At 44.2% G+C, this 25747-nt stretch overlaps 1 protein-coding gene across 2 annotated transcripts in view; it reads right to left on the minus strand.

The window, feature by feature from the left end:
* Nucleotides 1–25747, minus strand: part of LOC100013501 (1-aminocyclopropane-1-carboxylate synthase-like protein 1) — a 45426-nt gene that overhangs the window by 14557 nt on the left and 5122 nt on the right. The window contains exons 1-6 of one of the 2 annotated variants that reach the window (XM_001367849.4): nucleotides 9434–11621; nucleotides 5439–5998; nucleotides 4841–4900; nucleotides 2754–2824; nucleotides 1079–1148; nucleotides 45–111 (exon numbers count right to left, since the gene is read on the minus strand). In XM_001367849.4, the coding sequence (XP_001367886.1) occupies nucleotides 45–111; nucleotides 1079–1148; nucleotides 2754–2824; nucleotides 4841–4900; nucleotides 5439–5998; nucleotides 9434–10133 (1528 nt within the window). In that variant the 5' untranslated portion in view covers nucleotides 10134–11621. Of the gene's footprint in view, nucleotides 1–44; nucleotides 112–1078; nucleotides 1149–2753; nucleotides 2825–4840; nucleotides 4901–5438; nucleotides 5999–9433; nucleotides 11622–25747 lie in introns of those variants that run through there. The other variant, XM_007497351.3, reaches the window with a different exon arrangement.

Raw genomic sequence — 25747 nt, forward strand, 5'->3', positions numbered from 1 at the left:
GTGAGAGCTCTCCAACATGGAGCGCCGAAACATCATCCACTTACCCCCAGGGTCACACAGAACTGTGGCCAGTACTGAGATGACAGAGCCACAGCCATTGAGCAGGGTCACCTGAGGATGACACAGCAGATGCAAAGATATATCCAGCACCCATAGGACCAATAACCTTCCCACCATCTTGATTGAGCTAGCAGTTCTGTCTACCATTCCCAAGAGGAAGAACGTCAGAGGTCAGAAGAGGGCCTGGCCCCAATTTAACTACCGTGGAGGACACGGTTAGAGCTCTTCTCTTGCATGCCCCACTGTCCACTTCTGAAAAAAAGCCCAAATCTTGCTATCAGCCTCAGTTAACCCATCCAGTAAATACAGTCCTGTCTAGGCTTGGCAACCCCAGGTAGCAGAGAGAGGGCTAGGAGAGCTCCTGGGAAAGGGCAGCAAAGCAAGAGAGAACTTTGGGTTATGGGATTAAATACTTAAAGTTGGAAGACAGCTTAGAGGTCATCTAATTGAATGCCCTCATTTTAAAGCCAAGGGCCTGAACCCTAGAGAAGCTAAGGGACTTGGCCAAAGTCACATGGATGAGATGAGAATGGTTGAGCCTGGGAGTGAGGCAAGACTAGCTTGGAGAGAAAAAGTGTAGACTCTCTACCCAGGGTCCTTGTTCTCTCTTCTATTAAACTGTCAACTCCTTAAGGACAGGGACTGCTCCTGCTATTCCTACATCCTTAATACAGTGTCTTGTACAGGTGAAGTACTTAATGAATGCTTGACTGAATGGGAAAAGGGCCCCAACTTTCCTTCTTTCTTCCCTCTTTCTCTCTCCATTGTTTCCCTTCCTTCCTTAATTTTCTCTCCTTCCTTCCTTCCTTCTTTCTCTCTTCCTTCCTTCTCTATCTTCTTCCTTCCCTCTTTCTCTATGTTCCTTCCTTCTTTCTTCTGCCTTCTTCCCTTCCTCCTTCCCTTCCTCCCTCCCTTCCTTCCTTTATTCCTTCTTTTCTTCTTTCTTCAACTTAGAAAACTATAGGCACTTTTTTCTGGGATTAGCAGGGGACCAGAGGGTATAAGGCCAGCAACTCACATTTTCTGGTTTGAGTCGAGTGGGAGCCTTGCCATAGTAGGTCAGGAACCGGGCTATTTCTTCACGAAGGCTATAACAAAGACACATAAGCAGCCCTAGTAACCAGAGAACTTACAGCCTTTCCCAAGGGTATAGGTTCTTCCCCAAAATTGTCCTCATTCTGGCTTGAACATAAGATCTTTTCCACTGGGTATAGTTCAGGGCCAGGGAAATGCTATAGCTTTTTCCATTCAAACAGGCAAGAAAGGACCAAAAAGTCTGACCCATGACCCTTTAGGGCAGAATGGAATGAGAATCATCCCAAGTTCCCCTGAATCAATCAATTACTGAGAGTTCATGGAGCTTTTAGACTCAGACTCTTTGAGGTGGAAAGGACCATAGAGACATGGGCACAGTATTATGGTATCTCAGAGTTGGAAAGGATCTCAGAAGTCATTGAATCCTACCCATACATGGACAGGAATTTTCTCTCCAACAATTAGTCATCTAACTCCTCCTTGAGGACCTCTGGGGATGGAGAACCTATTACTTTCCATTTTTGGACAGTTCTACTTAGGGACATGATGGTGTCAGCTTGGACCATTGTTAAATTTTTGGCTTAAGCATTTACATTTGAGAAATTAGTGGTCACTACAAATCAAGGCTTGGTTTCTTGTTTTGTTGATTGTTTAGACTTAAGAAAATCATGGAGAAAAATGTTAATAGTGCAGATTAAGCTTTAAAGGAAGAGAGACAGAGATAGAGACAGAGAAACAAAGATTGAGAAAGTGTGTGTGTTGCTGTTTCTTGATTTGTTATTCCCCCTAGAGAGCCTGATTGTTAAATATTGGAAAAATACCTCTTTTTAACCCATTGCTCCTAGTTTTGCTCCCTGGAGCCAAGAAAAACTAGGCCTCTTCTACCTGAGGGATGGTCAGAATGATTAAAGGTGTTTAAACTCTCAGTTTTGGAGTTTAAGACCTTTTCTTTTTTTTTTAACCTTACTGGTGATTTTATTAGTATGGGGCCATGTTGGCAAACCTATGGCATGAGTGCCGGAGAGAGCTGCTCTTTTCCCCCTCTCTACATGCACCTGAGGACATTTCTCACATCATCTGTCCAGCAGCTTAACAGAAGCACTTACTCTCTCCCCTGTCTGATGTAAGGGGGGGGGGCAGCTCACATGCAGCATGAGGGTTACAGTTCCGGCACTTGATCTCTAAAAGGTTTGCCATCACTGGTATAGAGAATATATAGTGAGGGAAACCACTCTGCTAATTTACTTACTCTGCAACTTACCACATTGGTAAGTTGCCCTGATCATTAAGAAGTGACTTGCCCAGGGTTATAGAACAATATATGTCACAAATTGGATTTGAACCAGGGCTTCCTAGGTCTGAGACCAAGTGTTTTTCGGATACACAACGGCTACTCATCAAAAGCTTACAATTTTAAGGGCAATTCTACAAGTTTCAATCTTTTCTCTCTATCTTACTCCAACCCTCTCATTTTATAGGGAAGGAAAATGAGGCTCAGAAATAAGAAGTAACTCATCCCTGGTTACCTCTTGTAAGAAGCAGGAAGCCCAGATCTTGAACCCAGGGCTGGATCCACTATCTCTCACTGATCCCCCTCATATCCAGCTCACCTTGGCCAGTTTTTGCATCCTTGGAGGGCAAGGCCCCAGGCTACTTACAACATGTGTCCCCTCCACTCTGAGTACTGCAACAAGGAAGGTTCGATGTAATGCATATCACACTGGTTCAGCTGTTGGCAAAAATGACAGTCTTAAGGATCCCCTCTGGTACCCAGTCCACCCAGGTGTGCCATACAGGCAGAGCTGGCACAGGCAGAGATCACACACAAAGGCTGATAAAATACTGGAACTCCACAGGCTTCTCTGTGTCCATCTGCCATGCTGATATCGAGGCCATAGAGTCCCTAGATACACCCCTAGGAGCTATCTTGTCTCTAAAAATTCTCAGTAGGAGAAATGACCACAGAATTGGCTGCCAACACTTCCTGGACATTCAGTCTAGGAGGATCCTATTTATTCTTACTTCCAAGGTATTGCAAGTTCTGGCTTAAACCTGCCCAAGAAAATAGGGGAAGGCTCAAAAGGAAATATCAAGGATACAGCGCTCACTGATCTTTTTCCTTTTGTCTTAGAATCAATACTGTGCATTTTTTCCAAGGAAGAAGAGCAGTAAAGGCTAGATAACTGGGTTAAGAGACTTGTCCAGGGTCACACAGCTAGGAAGTGTCTTGAGGACAGATACGAATCCAGGATTCTAGATCTGGCTCTCACTGAGTCACCTGATTGCCCCCTATCGCTGGTCTTTTAACAGAGACATTATTATTCAGTGCTTTGGTGTGCCTTTGGACCCCCAGCAGCTTATAGAATAGCCTGCTTCCCATGATTCTCCCCTAGGAACAGTCACAACTGTAAAAAATAGACTCGAATACAGGACTACAATCCCCATGAGCCTTTGCTCCACTTCCCCAGAATGCCTTGTAATCTCACCTGGGCCGAGATCGAGAAGGGATTTAAACTGATTCAAAGGCTTTTGAGGGGCTCTTGGCTCTTTTTTGACTTCCGTTTTGGAGCAGGCGGTCTCTTGCGTGATGTGAGGTTATTTTGTCTAGGCCTCAGGCTTAGGCACATGTTTCTTACTTGTATATTCTTTAATCTTTAACCTTTAATAAACCTCTAAAAAATATAATACTCCTTGCAGAGAGAAACTAATTTCTACCTGCCTCAGTCTCCCCATCTCCCCTAAATTTTAACTGTTACACAACACAGGATAACAGAGGCACAAGGAAAAAGCTACCAGAGCCATAATGCTTTTTGACAAAGTGGACCCACCTGGATGTCTTGTATTCCCTCCTGTCAGCTCTAAAACACAGGGCTGATTTAAGAGAACTAGACCAAAAGCCTGGCTTAACTCTTCCTTTGTCGGTTAGTCTCTGGTATTGGGGGCATTGGGGGAGACGCTGGTACCCACGTCAGAGTTGCTGGCATTAGCTTTTGCCTTCTAGGCTCTCGTTACTATTAAAATTTTTGGCTTATGCATTTACATCTCAGAAATTAGCAATCACTCCAAATCAGGGCTTGGTTTACTGTTTGGTTGATGCTTTTAGACCTAAGAAAGTGATGGAGACTCCATTTAACTTGGGATGAGGAAAATGGGGTTCAGACTTGTGATTTCATTGGTTTACAGACTGCCAATGGAGAAGCCCCCACTGCCAAAATAGATCAGAAAGTATTCTACAACTTAGAGCCTTTGAAGAGTTGCCTGGGCATTAAGGGACTTTTCCAAAGTCACAAAGTCAGCATGTGCCCAAGGCAGGACTTGAACTCAAGTCTTCCTGACACTGAAGTTAGCTCTCTATTCATTCTGTTACATTGCCTCTTATTGCCTTGCTTCTTTTTTTTTTTAACACTACTTTCCATCTTAGAATCAATAATCTATATTGGTTCTAAGACAGAAGAAAAGAACTAGGCAGGTAATGGGGGTTAAATGACTTGCCCAGGGTCATACAGCTAGGAAGTGCCTGAACCCAGGACTTCCTGTCTCTGGGTCTGGCTCTCAATCCACTGAGCCATCCAGCTGCCCCTTTGCCTTGTTTCTTGATAGCCTAGTGGTAATAGTTAAATAGTCTTCTGTCTCTAAGCTCTGCTAAGTGGAAGTCTGCCTTCCCTGCTTCTCTGCTCCCCTCTTTGCTTGGGACCTTTGAGGCTGACCTGGACAGAAAGAAAGGGAAACCCAGGGCAATACTTACCCGATTGGACAACAGATCAAAGCAGAGCTTGTTCTCACTGACCCCCAAGTTAATGATGCCCTAGAGAAGGGAGGGAGAAAATGTGGTCACTGCTGGTTCTGGAGAGAGTGCTGGTCTCCTGCCTTGGAGGCAGGATTGGGCTGGGATCCTAAAGCCAAGAAGAACAATTGGCTCCCAAAGGCCAAGGCCAAGAGCAAGGCTCTGAGGTCTCCTCCGAGATGGCAGAAGGACATCAAATTCTCCTATGCTCAGAGAAAAGCAGGTTTTCCAAAAGAGTTGCCAGAACTGGGCTGGGGCATTCTGAACCAGGTACCCCCTCATTACCCCTCATTATACACATCTGCCCCCCCCAATGGGCCAAAAAGTAGAGGTAAAAAGGTTTCCTTTTAGTTATTCAGGGGCTCGCAGGATCTTAGATCTAAAGATGGAAAGGACCTCTGAGGCCATTTCATCTCATCTCATTTTACAGAGATGGAAACGGAGGCCAAGAGAAGTGGCGTGATTTGCCCAGGATAGTGATCATCAGAAGCAGCATTTGGCTCTTCTGGATCCCTCCAAACCACCTTGACCCTCAGGCTTCCAAGACAGCCATACTCACACTCGGGTTTTTTTCTTCATCATATTTGTTTGCAGCGTAGTTTGCAAAGCCCTCCTGGGAGAAACCACGTTTGGAGTTGATGTCATTTCCTCGGGTGGAGAGGTAAGGACTCCTCTGCGGGTGGTTGGTTCCAGGGTTCCAGAGCTTATAGGAGCCAGGAAAAGTCTGCTCTGGCCTCTGGGGAATTCTGGCTCCCCTCTGGTCCTCAAAGGCTAAGCCAAAGCCTGTTAGAGGAGTTGGAGCAGCTGGGCCCAAGGAGGCCCCACTTCCCTGCTTAAGGATCCCCAACATCTGGGCAAAGAGGCCAAACATTCGGAACTCATGCTCCCGTTCCAACTCCAAGCGGTGCTGTTCTAACTGTACCCTCTGTTCCTCCAGGTGCAGGAATCCCTCTTCCATGGCCTGTTGTGATGTCAGCACCTTTAGCAACAGTTCATCCACAGGGTCTCGGACCCTCAAGTCCTTCCACCTCCGCCTGAACCGGTGTATGTTGGGAAAATCAGGCTGGAGCCCCTCGCTTGGGAGCTGAGAGGAGGAGGCTAGGTTATGTTCACTAAAACCTGCAGGGATGAAAGGGAGTTATCACTGTGGCATCCAGGCAGGAGCTCCCCCCACACCCACCATCCCAAGGCCATTCACTCAAAGGAAGGTCCTTAGAGCATCCCAGGGAGAGGCTACCTCGTCTCAAGAACAAGGAGCTCACTCTAGGCTGAACAAAACTCAAAAAAAGGTCATTTGGTATAATAATAAAGGCACTGGCATGGACCCAGAAGACCTTGGTTCAAATCTTAGCTTTGAGAGGCAGTTAGGTATCTTAGTGGCTGGAGTGTTGGGCTCTTGGAGTCAGGAAGACTAGAGTTCAAACCCAGCCTCAGCCACGTCCTAGCTGTGTGGCTCTGGGCAAGTCACTTACCTGCCATTGCCTAGCCCTTACCTTAAAGCCTCATTCTTCTGCCTTGAAACCAATATACAAAATTGATTCTAATTGATTTAAAAAAGAATGAGATATGTAAAGGTCAGTTATTATTATTGCTATTACAAGTCACAAGCCCCAACTGATAAATGGTCAAAAGAATATTCACAGAGGAAGAAATCAAAGCTCTTAATAACTATAAAGAAAAATGCTCTAACTGACACATAAGAGAAATGCATATTAAAATAATTCTAAAGTCATTCTCATCAGATTGGCTAAAATGACAAAAAAGAGAAATAAGATGACAAATATTGGAGAAGATGAGAGAAAATAGGTACACTGATACATTGTTGATGGAGCTGTTAAGTAGTTCAACCACCGAGGAAAGGAATTTGGAACTATTATAATGTGTTCATCCTTTGATGTATCAATACTGCCTATGAAGTCTATACCCCAAAGAAATCAAAGAAACAGGAAAAGGACCAGATGTACAAAAACGATTTATAGCAGCTGTTTTTGTAACAACAAAGAACTGGAGCTAGCTAAAGAGGTTATGATAATTAAATAGGAGGAAAACTGCTATGCTATAAGAAATGATGAAGGGAATGGTTTCAGAGAAACCAGGAAAGACATATGAGATAACACACAGTGGAGTGAACAGAACCAGGAGAACAATTTAAACAATAATGACAATATTGAAAAGATCATCAACTTCGAAAGATCAATATAATGACCCAACAAAATTCCAAAGACTCAAGATGAAACATGTTATCCACCTCCAGACAGAGTGGTGAAGGGCTCAGAGAATGGACGAAAGTTATATTTTCTTCTCTTTATCTTGCCTTTATTTTTAAAAAAAAATAGCTAATGAGGAAATTTGTTGTACGTGATTATACATATTTGAATTATTTTTTTCCTTGCCTTTTCAATGATTAGGGAATGCACAGGGCAAGGAGTGGGGAGAACAAAAATAATTTGGAGCTGAAAATAAAGTAAAATTGAATTAAAAGAAAAGTCACAGAAAGAGACATTTAGATAAACACCGGTAGGAAAGCCATCCCCATTGCTGCATATTCCAGGGCCCAATGGGGGGGGGGGGAGAAGAAGAACTGGTGACAGAGAACCTGAGTAGGGCAGAAAATCCATCTTTTATTACTGCCTATAAGACTCCTGGTAAGTCTTTCAATTCTCTGAGTGTCAGTTTTCTCCACTGCAAAACAAAGGCATTGGACCAGATGACCTTTTGGGCCCCTTCCAGCTATAGATCTATGGTCTCAGGAATCTTGGGAAGCAGCAACTATAGGTATTATCATCTTCATTTTACCGATAAAGAAACTGAGGCTGAGAGGTGTGACTTGCCCAAGATTGCAAGGCAGTAAATGCCCCAGACGGGATTTGAACCAAGCTTTCTCTGCTCATAATAATAGCTTCTGTTTATATATTGATTTTTTAAACCCTAACTTTCGATCTTAATAACAACTCTTTAAGACAGAAGAGCAAGGACTAGGCAAATGGAGTTAAGTGACTTGTCCAAGGTCACCCAGCTAAGAAGTATCCAAAGTCAGATTTGAACCCATCTCTAAGGCTGGCTCTCAATCTAGACCCAAACCCAGAAGTCACCTAGCCACCCCCTCAACTTGCCTTAATGCCACACCAGACTCACTCATTGATAAGTTTGCACAAGCATTTGTTATTAAATTATCTACAATGGGTCAGAATATTTCAAGGCAAATGGGACCTGAGGGACAATGAGCCCATTTGCCTCATTTTACAAATGAGGAAACAGATCCAGAGGCTAAGTGACTTTCCCCAAGTCATATAGCTAGTGTCTGGTTCAGGTTTTGAACTCAGGTCTTTTAGACTCTAAGTCCCAGCACTCTTGTGCCACTTACCTGCCACTACAATTGAACTGGTTGCTTGTCAAGTTCAGCTTAAGACTATTCCATCCTCCCTCTCCTTTACCCATCATAATGTTGGACAAATTGCATCTGGCCTCAGTTTCCCCATTTATAAAATAAGAGGGTTGGTCTTCATGATCTCTAAGGTTCCTTCTGGCTCTAAATCTAGGATCTTTGCCAAGTTCTCTCTCTTTTCTGTTGAGAAACTAGTGGGCTGAAATACAGGTAGATGTGCATGAAGTTGGCCCTGCAGAGAGTCAATCACATTCTTCTACTCCATGGCTGATGCAATTAGACCCCAAAGGAACCCAGTGTCCTCATCTCCAAGCCTTTCCTCACCTCTGGTGGTAAGATCAGAATCAGGGGCACTTGGGGTAAAAGGAAAAGAAGATGCAGGACTTAGTCTCAGTTCCACCAACTGCCTCACCTTGTCCAATGAGAATTGGATAACTCTTAGTTTGCCCCTATTAAATATCAGCCATGATCTTTGCCTCACCTGGGATGACATACATGATTTCCCAAGCTCGGCATGGTGCACTCTATAGACATAAGGCAGTGGTATGGGACCATCTGGGAGAATAACGGGGAGGGGCAAAGGAACAGGAGTCACCAAGGAAGACACTGACAAGGGAAGGAAATGGGTCATGGATGACAGCATGCTTTGGGAGTTTTCTTGGGCTAGTTTACTCATTATTGACCCCAGGCTTCTCCTGACCATGAATTCAGGCCTCCCCTATCACCACTGAGCATGGTGTCACCAAGCATTTATTAAATGCCTACTAGGTGCTATGGATGCCAAGAAAGGTAACAGTCCCTGCCCTTGAGGAGCTTACAGTGTCATTCAAGTCCTGGTCTTTCCATTAATTGGAGCTAGTCACTACCTCTTTGCTGAGTCTTGGCTTCTTCACATGAAAAATGAGGAAGGCCCAGGAAATCCCTGGTCCTTCCCTGGAAGCCGTGATCCCATGGTCTATGCCTGGAGTATGTCTTTCCCTCTCTCTCTCTTATCGGTCTACAAAGAATCCAATCAGAATGGGCATATATGGGACATATAGAACAGATCTCCTAGAGGTTGAGCCCTTCCAGTTCTAACATTCCAGGAGTCTAAGAAAGCCTTTGTTCACTTTGCCCACCTTTATTGCCAGAGCATTCCATGCAGCCCCCCTCCCCTGCCAACTCCCTACCTGAAGGTGAGATTCTGGTTTCAATGGGAACCTCTACCCTGGAGAGGGAGGAGCCAGTCTGTCCCCTTTCCAGAAAGTTGTGCTCTGTTTGCTGATCCTTAGGGGAGGTTGGCTGGTAAGTCATGGAGAGAAGAGGTTCAGGGGTTGGGTACTGCTCTTCGGAGTCCACTTGCTCACATTTGATCTCAATCATCTCGGGTGGCTGCTGGGAATGACTGAAGGGGAGGTTGGGAGGGGCAAAGTGATGATGGTAACCTTCAACAAAGGTTCTGGGCAACCCAGGCTGGCTGACCGCATTGCCCATCATGGGGTTATAGGAGACGGAAGGCCGACTGGTAAGGACGTTGTCCATCACCTCGTAGAACTTCCAGGTTCGGCCTCCTTGCGTGACTTTGTTGCTGTCCTTGATCTTACGGTATTCCAATTTCATTTTCTTGATCTTCTCCCGGCACTGGTCCCCAGTGCGGTGGATCCCCTTCTCCCGGAGCACTTCGGCGATCCGGTTAAAGACATGCTGGTTCCGAAGACAGCTCTCCAGTTCCAGCTGGACAGATTTGTCAGCCCAAAGCTGGAGCAGCTCCATCACCTCAGGATCAGACCAGTTGCTTCCCCGCTCATACTTCCTGCCCCGGAAGTCCATGCGCCCACCCCGGGCAGCAGCCTTCTTGCCCTCTCCCCTCACAGAAGCCGTGAGGGGCATGGAGAAAGAGGTGTGGGATCAGGAAAAGGAAAATGGAGAGATGGTCTGAGTGGGGGACTGAAAGAGACGAGATTGGGATTCTTTAAGGGCTGCTCTGATGCCCTTGGGAGGGAAATAGGTGATGAAGTTGGACTCTGAAAGAAGAGGGGCAGAAGAAATTTTAAGGTCCCATATGGGACTCAGTGGAAAAAAAGGAAGAAGGAGGGCTGAAGGCAGACTAGATTAGGGGAAGTCAGGGAAGCGACTCTGATGCACTAGCAAAGATCTGAATTCAGAGGACCTCAGTTCTAATACCCATCCGGCCACTGTTCATGGATGTTGTGGGCCAAACCCTTTAATGTCTCTCCAACTAAGTCTCTTCCTTTTTTTGTGAACAGGACCAGATGACCTCTGAGGTCTCTTCTGGCTTTAAATCAGGATACTATGATTTTAAGTTCCATTTAGACAATCTCCCTGGGCCTCAGTTTCCCCATCCACAAAAGAGGGGGATTGGGCTAGACAGCCACCGCAGTCTCTTTCAACTCTAAGGCTAAGGTCCTATGAACCCCTTAGAGTCCAGCACTGCTGACTGAAATGAGCTGGCTGGGCAATGACCCCAACAAGTGACTTCAGTTCCCCAGCCTCAGTTTCCTCAAATGAAGGATGAGGATCTTGGACTAAGGTACCTTCTCATTCCAATGCACAAGAATTCTGCTTTCAGGGATCAGATAAAGAAGTTGACATGTCAGTAAAAGGCCTGGCCTTGACTGGGGCCCCTTCCTTGGCTCCGTGCCGACTCTAGGAGAAGGGAAGGGGGGGGTCCTCTAGCCCCTAAACCTCTCTGTCTCCTCGCTGGCTCTCCCTCGGCTCCCTGGGTCCCCTAGAAGCAGGAGTCGGTAGCTTGGCTCGGATCGGATTGCACGGCGTGGGCTTTGGTCTGGTTGCGTCCTCAGTGGTCCATGACAGCACGCAAAGGCCAACCCGGGAGGAGAGGTGGTGGAGGGTGGGTGGGTGGGAGTGGGGGCTGGAAGAGGGGGCTGGAGAGCAGGGCTGGTCGCCAGTTCACATCCGGGTTGACGGCACATGCGTGCAGCCTTTATTCCGGGATAACTTTGGCCCATGTCAGTCAAACGCTCCGCATTCGTGTGCGACTGGGCTAAACCGGGATAAGAGGCTGCGGGGTACCCAGCGCCTCCCCCAGCCCCTCGAGCCCAATCTTCTCCCCACCCCAGCCCACACACATTACTCTGACTCACAGCCCTGGCCCCAGGGAGACTTGGAACCCTAGGCCTCCTTCCTCTTCCATCCTGCGTCCAACTCCATCCTGCCTGGCAAGCTCCCTGTGCGCCCTGGGGCGGAGCTCCCTCTCCTGGAGCAAGCAGCCTCAGCACCAGACATCCCTTGGAGAGAGCACTCCCAACAGATTGCCCCAGCCCAGTCAAGCCGGGACAGCTCCCATGCAGCCTGACAGTTCCCTCTTTCCCTCTCTCGCCCCGCCCCTAAGGAAGGAAAGCACAGAAGCCTCCAGAGCCCAGAACCGTGGACTGGTCCAACTTCAGTTCAAATCCAAGCTCGGAGACAAAGCAACCATGACCCTGTGGGGTCAGTAGAAAGGCTCGCTGGACTCATCCCAGCCCATTCAAATCTCCTCCCAGGTCAGCACCTTTGTCTTACAGTTGAGGAAACCGAGGCCCAGATGGGGAAGAGCAGGAACGCAACTCAAATTCGCTTTGCTTTTCACTACACCCTGTTGTCCTGCGTTCAGCATAAACTGAGCCTCAGTTTCCTACGGAAAGCCCGTCAATTTTTAAGGATATTGTGTATATATTATTATGGCTTCCCCACACCAGAGTGAACAGCTAATCAAGCAGCCTTACAGCCCACTATGCAAATGGAATAAGGATATAATTAATAATAATATGATAATAACGGGACCCATGATATTATCAATGTAAGGATCTCCCAGTGAGGAAATCCTCCTCAGATCGGGATCTCCAGAGTCTTGGAAGGTTGCTGGGATTGAGCCATTAACTTGCCTAAAGGCATACAGTCAATGCTGTTAGAATTGAGACTTAAGTACAGCTCTTTAAGCACTCCACCATACTGGATCTCCAGGAGAAAGTAGAACACTAAATATTGAGTGATATATGTATGGCTCACACACACACACACACGTACATATCTGTATACAGACATCTGGACCAGAGGTTTAGAAGGAAGCTTAGAGATTGGCTAGTCCAATGCATTTATTTTGATGGTAAAGAAAGTCGGAGGGACTTGCTCACACAGAGAGTAATAATGCTAATAGTGAAATACTTGCTAAAATAATTAGCTGGGGAGGGGGGCAGCTAGGTAGCTCAGTGGGTTGAGAGTCAGATTCAGAGACAGGAGGTCCTGAGTTCCAATTTGGCCTCAGACACTTCCCAGCTTTGTGACCCTGGGCAAGTCTCTTAACCCCCACTGCCCAACCCTTACCTCTCTTCTGCCTTGGAACCAATACATAGTATTGATTCCAAGATGGAAGGTGAGGGCTTTTATATCGAAATAAATAAATGAATGAATAGATAGATAGATAGATAAATAGATAGATAGATAGATAGATAGATAGATAGATAGATAGATAGATAGATTAATAAATAAGTAAATAAGATTATTAGCTCTTTTTAAGACCAAGGGCAATATAATGTCCTGAGATCTATGTGATTCCTTCTCCTTGACTTTAGGGAGTGAGAAAAAAGCTATTAGTTAAATTGCAATCTCTTTGAGCTCCCAGTTAGGAAAATTACTAATGCTAAGGCAGGTATTGGGTTCTCTGCCTAAATTTATCTATCTCTAGTTAAATCCTGGCCTCTTTGTAATTGAGGCAAATTTCACTTTACTAGAAATGTTTGGGTAATGACACAATGGATAGATAGAAACCTAAAAGGGAAGTTAGAGGAAAAGTCAAACTTTTCTTAGAACTTCTCTTAGCCCAGGATTTCTGTTCCTATAGAGCTGACAACCTTCCTTGGTATCTCCCTTCGGTGCCACAGCTCAGTCCTACCTTTCCTTGAGTTCTTTTTACTGACTAACTAGATACTTAATAATTCAGGCTATCTTGATGTCTTTATATAAGATTCAGAGAACTGTCAATTAATTCCACGTTTACATTCTTCATCCACCCTCACTCCCCTTTTTGATATGTTACCCCTTGAAATTTCCTAACGTGTCCTTAGCAAAGTCAATAACTTCACATTGTGGATAATTCTGAGTGGTACTATTCAGAATCAAATCTGGTTATTTCAATTCTTCCCTCTCTAGAAGATTTAAATTCCCGTTGTAAGGAGGAAAAAGTTGTCTTCCATTCTGATACCAAGAGAGCTTCCTCCCTTCTCAATGTGGGAAAAAGCAATTCCCAAGGTCTAAACTGATTCAGTGCCCCCATTCCATAAGGCAGTGAGTCTAAATGCTGCTGAAATAACTGATACCTTCATGGGATAATAACATTGCTAGACTATGCAAAACAGCCAGACTGTGCTCATGGCTAACAACACAGTAAGCATACTCAACAAGCTATACAATATACACTTGATGCAGCGAGCATCTTTATCATTTGAAGTGTCCGTTTCTATAGGTTTTGAGTGATAATATGTGTATAACCTGGTGGAATTGCTTGTCGGCTCTGGGAGGGGGAGGGAAGAGGGAAGGAAGAGAACATAAATCATGGAACCATGGGAAAATATTTTTTAAATTAAATCATATTAAATTTTTTAAAATAAAGTATCTGGGGGGCAGCTGGGTGGCTCAGTGGATTGAGAGCCAGGCCTAGAGATGGGAGGTCCTAGGTTCAAATCTGGCCTTAGACACTTCCTAGGTGTGTGACCCTGGGCAAGTCGCTTGACCCCCATTACCTAGCCCTTACCACTCTTCTGCCTCATAAGCAATACATAGTATTGATTCTGAGTTGGAAAGTAAGGGTTTAAATAATAATAATAATAAAGTATCTGTTTCTGAGCTACTCTGAGAAATCTATCTGGAGCTGGAGAATTTAAGAAAATGGAGCAAGAGTGGCTTTCCAGTAAAACTTCTAAAGAACTGTCTGAATGGAGAAAGGAAGACCTCAGCTTTGACCTTGACCAGGACTCCTTCTCCCCCCCCCACCCCCAATTCTATGCCATCACCCCACCAACCCTGGCTATAAAAGTACCTTACAGATTTTAAAGGGTTGGGAGGATTTAGACTTCTCATCTTCCCACTGATGCCCAGCTGATGGCAGTGTTTGTACTGGGAGCCAAGAACAGACTTGGAAAGGCTTCTGGGAATTCCATTCAAGGAAGGGCTAGCTGAGAACCAGCCTAGCTAATTTCAGAGCAGATCATTATCAGAAAAGAGAACTAGTTATGGTAGGACTAATTTTTCTTTGTTTACTGTATTCTCCACTTCCAGTCCTTTGCTCAGCCACTGTTCCCTCCTACCAGAAATGCTCCCTTCTCTCTATTCATTAGTGGAATTCCTTCCCATATTTTAACACTCAAATCAAGGGAAGGGAAGAAATAGGCATGTATTAAGAACCTACCTCCATGGGGCAGTTGAATGGCTTAGTGGATAATGAGTCAGGCCTAGAGAGGAGAAGATCTGGGCTCAAATCTGACCTCAGACATGGCCTTACTATACGACCTCAATTGCCTAGCCCTTACCGTTCTTCTGTCTTAGAACTTATACTTAGTATTTATTCTAAGAGAAAAGGTAAGGATTTAAAAAAAAAAGAACCTATTATTTAGGAGCACCAAGGTGGCTCAGTGGATTGAGAGCCAGGCTTGGAGCAGGAGGTCCTGGGTTCAAATCTCAGACATTTCTTAGTTGTACAATCCTGGGCAAATCACTTACTGACCTTCTGTCTTAATTGTTACTAGGACACAAGGTAAGGGTTAAAAAAAAAAAGAATGAACTATTTGCCAAGTGTTGTGCTAAATACTCTACTTATCTTATTTGATAGATAATCACTTCCCTGTGTAAAGAGCCTCGCTATCCCATTCAGGACCTTGGACAGTGTTTTGCACCCTCTTAAAATACTCATCTCCTCTGATATTGTGCACAAACACTGTGTGTTGGCATCATGCCCTTACTAGACTGCTGCTTCCGTGAGGCCAAGGGCCTGGCCTAATAATAGGGATAGGAATAGGGACTAGATTGTGATTTCATCAGTAAAAGGAAACTCCTAGTTGAGGAAACTCGCTCAGGCTTTGACCTGGCTGTCCCCTGTGCCTCTCTCCACTGAATCTCATCCAACAACCTCTGGTATATACCAACTCAGCAACTTAGAGTTTTAGAAAGTTGCTTCGAGCACTGAAGCTTAAGTTTCTTGCCCAAGGTCATTCAGACTCTGTGTTAGAGGTAGAACTTGAACCCAGGTCTGTCTGTGACTTTGAGGTGCTTTATGCACATTTGACTCTTAATCTCTAGTTTGCCATTTGCTATCTATACTTAATTTCTCTGAACCTCTGAACAATGACGCCTGAGATGGGACTATTCTCTGCATCAGTGTTGACACCCTCTTCCAATTGTTATCTGAAGCTGTTTCTCCTGCCCCAGCCCCACTCCCCAAGCTGATTTTGCCCTAGGTGAAAAAATTCCTAGTTATAATTTTTTTAAAAAAACTCTTACCTTCTGTCTTGGAACCAAAATTTATTCCAAGGCAGAAGAGTCATAAGGGTTAGGCAATGGGGGTTAAGTGACTTGCCCAGGGTCACACAGCTATTAGGAAGTGTCTGAGGCTAGATTTGAACCTAGGACATCCCATATCTAGACCTGGTTCTCAGTCCCCTGAGCTGCCTTCCCAGTTATAACTCTTTTGGCACCATCTGCCTCTCCCAGGTTGAGTCAATACAACTTACCTAGCATTTATTAAGCACCAACTGCATGCAAGGTGTTGTTAACCTCTACTGAAGAAATAGAGGCTATATTTACTAGGCTGCAGAGAGGAGGGGCTCAGACTTGTCACTAGAAGGGAGACTGGTCCAGTTATCAGAGAGAAAATGGAGGTCAGGATCCAGGGTACTAAGCTATTAGAATGGCCTTACAGTGCTTTTGCTTCTCTCCTCTGGTATTTCAATCCCTTTACAATCTTTTCAGCCTTATTTCCATTACTACATTTCATACACTCTATGATCCAGTCGATCAGCACTCCATTTACCATCTCCTACCATTTGACCTAACTGTCCCCTGTGCCTCTCTCTCCACTAAATCTCATCCAACAACTCTCTCCCTTAAAGCTGAAGGAAACTTTCACTGATTCACTATAGTAACAGTAGCTTTCTTTTCTACTCATTCCCTGTGTGACCTTGGGTAAGTCAATCGCCTTTTTCTGGACCCTAACTTCTTTGTCTGAATTAAAATGAGAGGAGGAGAGAATGGACTACACAGGATCATATATTTAGAGATGGCATAGAATCCCTCATTTTTAAAACCCTCACCTTCCACCTGAGAATTAATACTGGGTATTGGTTCCAAGGCAGAAGAGGGGTAAGGGCTAGGCAATGAGGGTTAAGTGACTTGCCCAGGGTCACACAGCTAGGAAGTATGTGAGGCCAGATTGGAACCCAGGATCTCCCATCTCTGGACCTGACTCAATCCACTGAGTCACCCAGCTGCCCCCTAGAATCCCTCATTTTACAGTTGAGGAAACACTAACTCACAGAGGTGAGGCGGATGTCCAGGTGATTTTCCCAAAGCATGGGTCTGACCATGTGATTTCTTTTGCTCAGTGAGCTCTAGGGGTTCCCTATAACAAAGCATCAAATATATAATCCTCTGACACAAAAAGTGGTTTAGAATGTGACTCTTCCTACCCTTTGAGGCTTCTTACACTTAATTGCCTTGGTACATTGACCTCTTTGGGGTGCCTCAAACATGACCCTCCATCTTCCACCCTGTGCCTCAGTTCAGGCTGTCCCCATGCCTGGAATCTTCTCTCTCTCCACACATTCCTGGCTCAGCTCAGATTTCACCTTCTTCAGGTGCAGTTCTCCACCTGCTAGCACCTTCCTCTCTGAGACTTCTTATTGTGTTCAGTCATTTTAGTCATGTCTGACTCTTCATGACCTCATTTGGGGTTTTCTTGATACTGGATTCTGGACTGGTTTGCCATTTCCTTCTCCAGCTCATTTTACAGATGAGGAACATGAGGCAAACGGAGTTAAGTGACTTGCCCAAGGTCACACATCTAAGATCAGATTTGAACTTAGATCTTCCTGACTCTCGGATCCTATGCCCCATCCAATGCACCACCTAGCCACCACCAACCACAACAACATGTAGTTATTGATATGTGGTCTCCCCTTTAGAAAGTGAATTATTTGAAGCAAGGATTGGGTTTTTTTCTTTCATTTTGTTTTTACTTTCTTTCCTTAACCCCACTCCAACACTTAATATCTATTTGTTGACCCACTGAAACAGCTTTTCCCCTGAACATTTGACAGCACACAGGATCTGAGTTTCCTCCCTTACAAAACAAAAAAGGGGGGGGGAAGGGGACATTGACCCAGAAGATCTCAAAGGTGCCTCCTGGCTCTGATGTTCTGTGGTTCTCTGTGTAATCCTTTTAAAAACAGTAACTGCTAAATTAACATGCCACATGTGTTTTCTCCCTAACCAGACTCAGTTCAGTGGGATAGTTTCCCAAAGCTTTTATTTCTAGAATGAGAGAACATAGGTCCTAAGAGGCTCGCCTCCAAAAGCCCACAAGCCCTTGTGATCTGTCATTTCTAAGCTTTCCCTGTTTCCTCTCTACCTCCTCTTTCTCCGCTGACATCTCCTATTACAGTGAAGTGTGGACTGCTGGAGCTCAAAGAACCTCAGAACATAAAACGAGTAGCGCGTAGCCAGGGCTGCTGGGAGCCCAGGATCTGCTCAGAGGACCAGAGACTTACAGCTGGAAGGAAACTTAGAGGCCACCCAGGCAAATCTCCTCAATTTTACAGCAAGGGAAACTGAAGCTTTTTAGGAATGACTTGCTTGGGGACAGCCAAGTGGCTCAGTTGGTAGAGAGCCAGGCCTGGAGAAGAAAGGTCCTGGATTCAAATCTAGCCTAAGTGTGACCCTGGGTAAATCACTTGACCTGAATTATTGTGTGTTACATGTGTATGTTTATGTTGTCCATTACATATGTATATCTATACATGTATGTGATATATACATGCATACTTATATGCATTATATGCCTATACTTATTGTATTATATACATGAACATACATGATCATATGTGTATGTATTATGTACATATACACATCTACTTATATGCATGTTATGTATAGGCATACATATATGTTTACATTGTGTCTATATTTATATGTATCTATACATGTATGTGTGTACGTATATGTGTTATATGTATATATATTTATTGTGTTATATATACATGTATGTTATGTATACATGTATGCTTATGTTGGTATGTATCACATGTTTGTGTTATATATACATGTATATTTATGTGTGTTCTATACATTTGTGCTTCCGTGTATACTATACATAAATTATGTCCATGCATGTAGGCATCTTATGTACATATATAAATTGTATGTGTGTGTGCACACATGCCTAGCTATAGTCAAGCAGCGAGGCGGTACAGTGAGATAGGCATTGGGTCTCAAGTCAAATGGCCTGTGTTTAAATCTGATCTTGGACTCTTATGAGCCAAATAATCCTCAGCAAGTAACCTGACCTCTGTCTCCTTCAGCTTCCTCAACTGTAAAATAAGGAGCATCATAATGGCTGTCTCCAACGTTGTTGTAAGGATCAAGTGAGACATTTGTCAACTATTTAGCATGGCGCCTGGCATGTAGTAGGCACTTAATAAATGCTCATTCCCTTCCCTTTATAGAAGCTGTCTTCCTTAGTGCCTACCCTCTAGGACCGAGAGAGAGAGACAGAGACAGAGACAGAGACAGAGACAATTTTATATATGTATATATAATATTAGAATATGTAATATATGTGCATGTATATGTATACATATATATACATACATGTGTATGAGTATATGCATATGAAGATGAAGAAACTGATGAGGCCAAGCAGTCAAGTGCAGATTCAAACTTGGATCCTACAATTTCAAATTTGCTTCTCTTTCCACTTACAACGTTGCCTCTCCATGGCCTCTCTTGAAGCTCTAGAGCAGGGGTCCCCAAACCACAGTCCACGGGCCACATGCAGCCCCCTGAGGCTATTTATCAGGCCCCCACCACACTTCTGGAGGGGGCACCTCTTTCATTGGTGGTCAGTGAGAGGAGCACAGGATGACCATAGTTCCCATTGAAATACTGGTCCGTTTGTTGATTTATATTTACTTGTTCATTTTAAATATTGTATTTGTTCCCATTTTGTTTTTTTACGTTAAAAATAAAATAAGTGTGCATAGGGATTTGTTCATAGTTTTTTTTTATAGTCTGGCCCTCCAACAGTCTGAGGGACAGTGAACTGGCCCCCTGTGTAAAAAGTTTGAGGACCCCTGCTCTAGAGAAAGCCTTTCTATCAGCCCCTTTTGCCTCAGCTACTTCAGTCCTTCAAAGGTTAGAAAGGGGATTCCAAAAGCTAATTGAATGTATGAGCTGATTATCGATGGGAAGTACACTAGTGGGGGCTCATGAATGGCAACACTAGATACCCTAGACCCTCCGAGTTAATCCTAGAACCCTGAAGGGAATGACAACTCTAGGACTCAGCCTGTCTATATAAGTTGGAGTTGGGAAAGAGGTCCCAGAAGGAGAGGTGGGATTATTTATGTTATAGGGCAAATAGGTGGTAAAGTGGATAGAGAGCCAGATCCAGAGTCAGGAAGACTCATCTTCCTGAGTTCAAATCTGGCTTCAGACCTTACTATCTATATGGTTCTAGGCAGGTCATTTAATACTGTCTGCTTCAATTTCTCTTCTATAAAAATGAGCTGGAAAAGGAAATGGTACATAAGGCAATGGATGACCTTTGTTTTCCATCATCCACACATACCCCATTAGTCTTAGGACATAACATACAGCACTGGCAAACATTTTAGAGATCACATACCCAAACTGCACCTTCAAGCTGCCTGTGAGTCCCCCACATTACCCCCCCTCAAAGAGCACAAGGAAAAGGTGCTCTCATTGAGCTGTTGGACAGAGGGGTAAAGCATGCAAAAAAATGTCCTCAGGTGTGGTGGAGAGGGGAAATGGAACAGCTCCCTCCATGCCTCTGAAGCACATGTGCCATGCCTTCACCAACATGGTCCTGGGATATCCAAAGCCTGGCACTGAGCCCCAGACCATCCCCTTGCCTAGGGAGGGACAAGGGGAAAATATACTGAAGGCCAACCCAAGGAGGTCAACAAGAGAAATCTCTCCCATTGTACATTCATTCAGGCTGTAGTAAATCATTTTGATGGCTTAAGTGATGTAGAGGGCATCCTACCTTTCCTGCTTGGATAATTATTCCTAACTGCAGTCTGCAAGTCCTTAGCCCCAGGGCACCTGCTTTATTTACCTGCTCTAGACCAACAAACACATCCAGGAGACTTCAAGTCCAACAATGGAAGCCAAGTAATACTCACCTTTGCCATAGATCTCATGAGATAGAATATGGATGGATCCATTGATGGTACTTTTAAAAATCTAGTCATTGGGAGGAACAACCTGCCCTAGCTTTCCCTCCCCAAGACTGGCATGGAAGGTGGCACTCTTAATGTGAGCCAAGGTTTTACCACTAATTCACCATGATCTTGGGCAAGTCTTTATCTAGAAACATGAAGAATTAGATAAAGATGGCCTCTGCTGACACTGATGGAAAGATGGCTACACTGTGGGTTTGGGGAAAGGAGGAGAAGTCTACATGGGTCATTTCCATCTTTGTCTCTCCAGCTAACTGCACAAAATCATTGCTTCATAAACACATGTTTATGAACATAAACATAAAAACATAGCTGACTCAGTAGATAGAGAGCCAGGCGTGGAGACAAGAGTTCCTGGCTTCCAATCTGGCCTCAGAGACTTCCTAGCTGTGTGACCCTGGGCCAGTCACTTAACCCCCATTGCCTAGCCCTTACTGCTCCTCTGCCTTAGAACCAATACATAGTATAGATTCTATGACAGAAGGTAAGGGTTTTTTAAAAAAGAGGAAGTGACTTGCCCAGGGTCACATAAGTAGTAAGTAGCAGATTGGGGACTTTAATTCAGGCTGATGACTGCTTATTCTACCTTTGCTCAACAAATACCCAACAACACTTCACTGTTCCCCCAAGGAATATGTAGAGAAAATGGTTAGGCTACCACAGAAGGCAGAGTTAGGAAGAGAGCTGCCTCAAGTCTTCCAGGAACTGGCAGCTCTCCTCCATCATGAGCTGGAGGGTTAAGCTCTGGGGTCCATTCTGCTAAAGAGCAGATACAATAGCCAGACCTTCCTGGAAATTTCATTTCCTCCTCAAAAGCTTCTCTTAGCCCAAGTCAAATCTGGTTTAAACAGAATCATTTCAATCCAACAAAATGTATTGAGATGCACGAGAATGTATCAAGAACACTGGGCTCTGGAGGCAGCTGGGTAGCTCAGTGGATTGAGAGTCAGGCCTGGAGACAGGAGGTCCTAGGTTCAAATCTGGACTCAGACACTTCCCAGCTGTGTGAACCAATATATAGTATTGATTCCAAGATGGAAGGTGAGGGTTTAAAATTTTTTTTTAAAGAACAATAGGCTCTGGATCCTCTTGGAAGTTCCCAGTTCTGTGGCCGTGGGCACTTAAGTCTCTCTGTGCCTCGGTTTCCTCATATGTAAATTAGGAATAGTAATGATTGCTCACCACATCTCACAGGGCTGTTCTAAGAAAAGTGGTTTGCAAAGTCCTATAAAATTTTGAGTTAATATTTATTAAATGCCAACAAGGTACAAGATATTTTGTGGGAGAGAAGAAGGGTTCAATATGATCCAAATCCTGGGCATCAAAAGTCTTTGGAACAGGAGCCAGAAAGGGATATCAGACACCTGGGAACATGAAGAGACAGGCAGCATCTCTATCTCCAAGTCTCCATCAAGAAAAGCTACAGGTAGGTCTACCTGGGCTTGATTTCAGTACATCGGATTCAAATCCTACATCTGATACTACTCCAACGGGACTAACAAATCACTATATGTCTCTGAGCTTCAATCAGTCACCATTTATTAAGCACTTACTCTGGGCCAGGGGGCAGCTAGATGGCACAATGAATAGTGACAGGCCAGGTGTCAAGAAGACTCATCTCCCTGGGTTCAAATCCAGTCTCAGACATTTACTAACTGTTTGATTCTGGGCAAGTCACTTCTCCCTATTTGCCTCAGTTTCCTCATCTGTCAAAGGAGATGGAGAAGGAAATAGCAAATCTCTCCAGTATCTTCTCGAAGAAAACCCCAGAGTCAGATGTCACTGAACAACTGAAATGGTCCAGGCCTTGCACTAAGCAGAAAGAAAGGGCAAGAACAACCCCTTCCCTCAAGTATATACATAAAATATATGAATCTGAACAAATAATATAGATATAAAGTAGATAGAAGACATTTTTGGAGGGGATGGCACTCACTAGCAGTGGAGGAGGAACCAGGAAAGACTTCCTGGAGGAGGTGATGTCTAAGCTGAGCCTTAAAGGAAACTAAGAATCTTAAGAGTTGGAGGCTGGAAGGGAGGATATTCCAGGCATGGGGATACTCAGTACCAAGGCATAAAGATGGAGACTGTTCTGTGTAAAGTATCTCAAATAGGCCCATATGGCTGAATCATAGAGTTCCTAGTGGGGAGTAGAATGTAAGAGGAGAAAGGTAACAAGGACTCCAGCTCTGAAGTGTTTAAAAGACAAATAAAGAACTTTATGTTTGATTTTGGAGGTAATAGGGAGCCAATGAAGTTTACTGAGCAAGTAAGGAACATGGGCAGAACTTTGTTGTTGTTTAGTTATGGTTGACTCTTCATGACCCCATTTGAGATTTTCTTGGCAAAAATAGAGTGATTTTGCCATTTCCTTCTCTAGCTCATTTTAGAGATGAAGAAACTGAGGCAAACAGGGTTAATTGACTTGCCCAGGGTCACACAGATAGTGAGTGTCTGAGACCAGATTTGAACTCAGGAAGAGGAGTCTCCTTGACTCCATGTCTGGTACTCTATGCACCATCCATGGGCAGAGCTACACTTTCACAGCTGAGTATAGAATGGACTGGAGTGGGGATAGACTTGGAGCAGGGAGATCACCTAGAAGGCTATTGCAATAGTCGAGATATGAAGTAATTTAGGCATGAACCAGGGTGCAATGGGGTGAGAGGAGACACATGGGAGAGATGTTGTAGAGAAGGAAATATGATATGTTGGCTGTTGATGGATAGGTGAGTCATTGGGAGAGAGAAGCTGAGCATCACCCCAAGAATGGGCACCAGGTGGTTCAGTTTCCTTATCTGTAAAACAAGCATGAAAATACCGGAAATATTCACCCCCACAGAGACGTAAGGCTCAAAGGAGACGCTTTACAGAATTTCCAGGGGTATATCATTTCCCATCTTCTAAAATGAGCCTGCCCACCTCTTCTTATAGAAAGGAGTAGGAAAGCTGCTCGCCTGAGGTGTGAGTTACAAACTCTGGTCCAGGAAACTTGGCACAGAGTGCCAGAGTCCCAGGAATGAGTTTTGAAGTCAAGGAGTATCTTTCCGGCTTCTCTGGCAAAAAAAAAAAAAAGGTATAATAAGAATTTGCCAACAGGGGGTGCTCCGCCCCCATCTTCCTGTTGAGTACCAAAAACTGCACCAGGGCAGGAAGCCCTGGCCCGGCAAAGCCAGGACAAAGGACATATCTTAAAGCACAGAATAGAAGATGTCAGAGCAGGGAGGGAGCTTAGAACCCAAAAAATCAGAAGTGGAAAGGACCTTAGAATACAGAATGTCAGAACTGGGGGAGAGCTTAGAATAGAGAATATCAGAACTAAGAAGGGACCTTTTAGAATAGAGAATATCTGAGTTGGGAATTTTTAGAACATACAATGTCAGAGCTGGAAGAGCTTAGAATCGAGAATGTCAGAACTTAGAAGGGACCTTAGAATAGAGGATGTCAGAGCTGACAGAGATCTTAGAACGTAAAATGTCAGAGCTGGAAGGGACCTTAGAACAAAGGATGTCAGATTTGGGAGAGATCTTAGAATATAAAATATCAGAGCTAGAAGCAGCCACAGAATGGAAAATGTCAGAGCTGGAGAGAAGCTTAGAACTGAGAATGTCAGAACTTAGAAGGGACCTTATAATAGAGGCTGTCAGAGCTGACAGAGATCTTAGAATATAAAATATCACAGCTGGAAGGGACCTTAAAACAGAGGATATCAGAGCTGACAGAGATTTTAAAACATAAAATATCACAGCTGGAAGGGACCTTAGAACAGAGGATGTCAGAGTTGGGAGAGATTTTAAAACATAAAATATCACAGCTGGAAAGGACCTTAGAACAGAGGATATCAGAGCTGATAGAGATTTTAAAACATAAAATATCAGAGCTGGAAGGGACCTTAGAATAGAGGATGTCAGAGTTGGGAGAGATTTTAAAACAGAAAATGTCAGAACTTAGAAGGGACCTTAGAATAGAGGATGTCAGAGCTGACAGAGATCTTAGAATATAAAATATCACAGCTGGAAGCAGCCACAGAATAGAAAATGTCAGAGCTGGAGAGGAGCTTAGAATTGAGAATGTCAGAACTTAGAAGGGACCTTAGAATAGAGGATATCAGAGCTGACAGAGATCTTAGAATAGAAAATATCCGAACTGGAAGGACCTTAGAACAGAGTATGTCAGAGTTGGGAGAGATTTTAAAACATAAAATATCAGAGCTGGAAGGGATCTTAGAACAGAGGATGTCAGAGTTGGGAGAGATTTTAGAACATAAAATATCCGAACTGGAAGGACCTTAGAACAGAGTATGTCAGAGTTGGGAGAGATTTTAAAACATAAAATATCAGAGCTGGAAGGGATCTTAGAACAGAGGATGTCAGAGTTGGGAGAGATTTTAGAACATAAAATATCAGAGCTGGAAGGGATCTTAGAACAGAGTATGTCAGAGTTGGGAGAGATTTTAAAACATAAAATATCAGAGCTGGAAGGGATCTTAGAACAGAGGATGTCAGAGTTGGGAGAGATTTTAGAACAGAAAATATCAGAACTGGAAGGGACCTTAGAACAGAGGATGTCAGAGTTGGGAGAGATTTTAGAACAGAAAATATCAGAACTGGAAGGGACCTTAGAACAGAGGATGTCAGAGTTGGGAGAGATTTTAGAACAGAGATTGTCAGAGCTGGGAGAGATCTTCAGTGCCAGATGGAAAAAATCTTCAAGACTAGCTAGTCCAACTCTCTCATTTTACATGAAGGGAATTGAGGACAATTTCTCCAAATGCAGATCATCTGACCTCTCTGTTCTCTTCCCACCTCACCTCTCTGTGCTCCCAAATCACCTGCCTGAACTTTGGCATTTGTCCTTCTATAGAATGGGAAAATGGCTTTTGGCCTAACCATCTGGAGCCCATATTGGGAAACAGAGACAAATTCAGTTCAGCCTTGTCCTCCATGGAACTGTAAGATTCTGGGCAAGTCTCATCCTTTTTTCTGCTTGTTTCCCTCCATTTCCTATGTACTTCGT

This window comes from Monodelphis domestica, chromosome 6, assembly GCF_027887165.1.
Source record: "Monodelphis domestica isolate mMonDom1 chromosome 6, mMonDom1.pri, whole genome shotgun sequence".
Classification (NCBI taxonomy): Eukaryota; Metazoa; Chordata; class Mammalia; order Didelphimorphia; family Didelphidae; genus Monodelphis; species Monodelphis domestica.